General features: G+C 33.6%; 1 protein-coding gene across 1 annotated transcript; it reads right to left on the bottom strand.

Annotated features, from left to right (window-relative positions):
* Positions 1-2,445: 2,445 nt before the first annotated feature.
* On the bottom strand, positions 2,446-3,393 carry LOC103662053 (olfactory receptor 5K1-like). Its single transcript, XM_008689703.2, has one exon. The coding sequence runs from the start codon at positions 3,391-3,393 to the stop codon at positions 2,446-2,448; it is 948 nt and encodes a 315-aa protein (XP_008687925.2).
* Between the last annotated feature and the right edge of the window lie 841 nt (positions 3,394-4,234).

Below are 4,234 nucleotides of genomic sequence, written 5' to 3'. Positions count from 1 at the left end.
GCCTCATTTACCCTGGCCATCAGAGCATCTAGTTCTGCTGCATTTGATTCATAGCAGTAGGCTTCATTGTTGCTAAGGGTTGGAAGTGGGTGGTGCATAAATACATAAATGGAATTTGTGGTACCCCCGGAAAAGGGAAAGGGATCAGTGCATGTGAATCTGACAACTAAAAATATCCCCTAAAATAGAGAGTGGTACAAAGAACAGCATTCATCGAATCCGGTATTTGGATTCCTTTACACTCTTAAAAAAAGTGTTTAGGACCCTGTAGAGCTTTGTGTATGTGGGTGATACCTAACAGTATTTGCAATATTAGAAATTAAACCAAGAAATTAAAAATATTTGTTGACTTGTTTAAAAATAACAAACCTTTATTAATTAAGTTAAATAATTACATAAAATCGAATCTGGGAAACAAACTGAAGGTTTCAGAGGGGAGTGATGTGGGGGCTGTGCTAGGCCGGTGAAGGGTATTAAGGAGGGCACGTATTGCATGGAGCACTGGGTCTTATACGCAAACAATGAATCATGGAATAGTACGTCAAAAACTAATGATGTACTGTACGGTGACTAACATAACAAAATAGAAAATTAAAAGAAATAATTACATAAAATATATTAAAGGAAATGGCTAGTGAATGGTCAAATGTGTCAGATACATTTTTCAGTATTTATCAAGTACAAATTTTTAAGTATTAGTGATAGGAAATCAGTTATAACTAGGTTGTTATTCACAGGAAGATGATATGCCTTCATTTTATTGTCCAGTAGTTAAAGTTTACTATTTTTTCTTTAAAATATTGCTTATCTCTGTGCACTGCTCTCCTTTTATCCTCTAGTTTCAGCTCTCATCATCTAATATATGAATTCTTGTGTTGGCCTCATTGCTTCTAGCTTCATTCCAATCAGTTGCCAGGTTAGTTTTCTGAAAAATACAATCATATTACCTGGTTCTCGGAAGAATTCAGTTTTGATATAAATTCAGATTCCTTAGGGTGACATTTAAGATTCTCAGTAACCTGATCCCTTTCCACCCTTATTTCCCATATTTGGCAACAGTTCTTAACAACAGTTTTGTCAGCTTTCTGACAGTCCATGGTTCACCTCCTTCATCCCATTCCCAGTGTCTCACTTATTTCCATACACATCGACTGTGATCATACTCACTCCTTCTTTCCTCCAAACATCATTTTTTAAAAAATTATTTTTAAAGCACATCTTACTTCTGATGCTATGGGAGGACTACATACCCCTGGTGACGAGGATCTCCATTTCTAGCTCAATCTGAATCACCTCAATGAACTTGAGCAAGCTATTCAATGTTTCAAAGTATGAGGTTTGTACTGAGAAAAAAGCATGAAAATTCATGTCTAACTAGGTGGTAGGTAATATATATGAAAGATCTAGATTTGTGCCTGACAGATAACATGTTCTCAGTAAATTATTTTTTCTTTCATATTTGCATATGTAAGTGATCAATAAAGACTTTTCTTTAGGTATTTAGGATTTTCACTATTTTGTGCCTCATTTATTATGCTTTACAGTATCTCCAACTTTTTGTTAACACTGTAAATATATCAGTAATTTACATTGGAATCACTACAGGTGGGTGGTATTCCTAGTAACAAAGGAGATAAGTAGTATGAGAGAGAAAAACCCCTTCAATTAGTTTAATGTATTCAGGATTACACTGCATTTTTGATGGACACCCTAATCAAACTATATGAAAATACCCAAATCCATATGGATATCCAATCCACAAATACCATCTATTTCAACTACTGATTGATAAATCACCAGTATACAGATACCGTATTTCAGAGAACTTGAGAGTAAAATTAACTAACAGTAAAGATGAAAATGGTCTTTTTTATTATACATTATTAGTATTCTTTTTCTTGTTCTTAATATTTTTTAATTGTGGTAAAAGGTATATACCAAATTTTCCCCTTTTAAGGGTGAAAATATTCTTGATTTGAGAATATTCTGTGTGAATTAATATTCAAATACCTTCTCATGAATAAACTCAAAGTTAATTAAGAATCAAATATATTCAGTTTACTTCTGACAGATGGTGTTGTTTAAGAAGGGATTAATTTTTGAGAACCTGGAATGTGCCAGAGTTTGTAAGATTATGCTTTAGAATTCCAGAAATTTGTCAACAATATTAAATGGAGGTGATCTGTATATATACTGACTTCTATTCCTAGTATTTGTTATATTTGCTGAAAATTATAATTCATTATCTTTTGAAACAATTAGTTAATAGTTTAGCTAATTTCTTTGTGACCTCAAGAAAACTTATATAGCTCATTATTGCTGGGAGCTATTAGCTTAGATTTTGGAATACATTGTAGCAGAATCTCTGCTTGCTGAACTTATTTATTTGATTCCTATACGATCATGATCAGTAATTGAATATTTTATGTACAAAGTGGTCATTTTCTACTTTCTCAATTTTCTATACTTCTGAAGAACATTAATTTTTTTCATAGCATTTATTACTTTCTTATTTCTTAGACTATAAATAAAAGGGTTTAATAAAGGGATTACTAGAGAATAAAAAATAGCAACAGGTAAGTCTTTATCCTCTTCTTTATCTGAATGTGGTCGAACGTACACAAAGAGAAGAGAACCATAGAATATTGAAACAGAGAGAAAATGGGATGCACAAGTAGATAAGGCTTTGCCTCTTCCCTCTTTGGATTTCATTTTGAAAATAGTAAAGAGAATGTAGAAGTAAGATATTAAGACACTGCTTATGGTGAAGGCTTGAATTGAGCCTGAAATGATAAATAATAACAATTCATTGACATAAGGGTCAACACAGGAGAGTCTGTATAATGGAAGAATATCACAAAAAAAGTGATTAATTTGATTTGACCCGCAGAAAGTTAACCTAAAGAGAAACCCTATATGAATCATGGAATGTAGGTTTCCAGCTGTGAAGACCCCTGTGGTCATCTGAATGCAGAGTTTCTTTGACATCATGGTGTGGTACTGCAGTGGGCTGCATATGGCCAGATAGCGATCATAGGCCATTGCTGCCAAAAGAAAGCAGTCTGCAGTTTCAGCAAGGCAGAAAAAATAAAATTGTGCCATGCATTCATAAAGGGAAATGCTTCTGTCCTTAGAAAAGAAGTTCTCTAACATCTTTGGTGTAATGGCACAGGAACAACAGGAATCCATCAAAGCCAGGTTGCCCAGAAAGATGTACATTGGTGTGTGAAGATGACGCTCCATAAAAATCAGTGCCACCAGACCAAGATTCCCCACCATGGTGATCACATAGATAGTAAGAAACACCACAAACAGAAGGCTCTTCAACTCTGGGTGATCTGTAAATCCTATGAGGATAAATTCAGTTGTCAAGGAGTAGTTACCCACAGTCATATCCACTTTCTCTTTTGATATAGGAATTCTGGAGATATAAGAGTCTAATTTAGAGTGTGTATAATTTTTCCTTCCAAATTTTTGTTTTTACAACAAAGAGAAGAGCTTCTTCAAACTTCCCTTACTATCTCTGGATACAGGCACAGAAACCACTAGGTGATATTCATTCCCCTAAAATGTCACCTTTATAACCTCAGCTCTGAAAATCAGCATTCCCATGAATATTTTTACAATTCCAACAAGAATGCTTACAGTTGAAAATGTTTGTCTTTATGAATTCTGCAAAATAGTGTACAAATCTAGCATAGCCATATTTGGTTCATTTTTGACAAAAAATTGAAGTGTCAGTTTTTGTATTAAAGATCCTTAAAATAAATTTACAATCAATTTTCGTATATACACATTTTTTTAACTGAGTAAAATGTTTTCATATACTGTCCCAGTGGAGTGAATGCTTGAAAACAGCATAGAACAGATATATTAAATTTATATCATAGGAAATTGTTTGAAGATCGTGATGGATAAGAATAGGACTTTGATGTTTAAAGAAAATTAGTTTGGCTATCCAAGGAAATAAATATCTATATATAATCACCTCTCTCATTCCTTTTCCTGGTATTAGATCCATTTCCATAAAAACTGACTCTGTCCATGCCATCATTCCTGTTGATTTTTGCCCAGATTTCTAAATCCTCTCCTTCTTTATGTAAAGGAGAGTACATATAATGCTACTTAAGAAAGTTTTAACTAAATGCCCCAGACCACAGTGATTTTCACTTCCTTCATCCTCAAGTATATCCTATATACCCAACACACTCTAGAGTTGCTTCTGTATAATCTA

Source organism: Ursus maritimus, unplaced genomic scaffold, assembly GCF_017311325.1.
Source record: "Ursus maritimus isolate PB19 unplaced genomic scaffold, ASM1731132v1 scaffold_4, whole genome shotgun sequence".
Lineage (NCBI taxonomy): Eukaryota > Metazoa > Chordata > Mammalia > Carnivora > Ursidae > Ursus > Ursus maritimus.
Note: the sequence above shows the minus strand (reverse complement) of the source record. Positions and strands in the feature narration are given on the sequence as shown.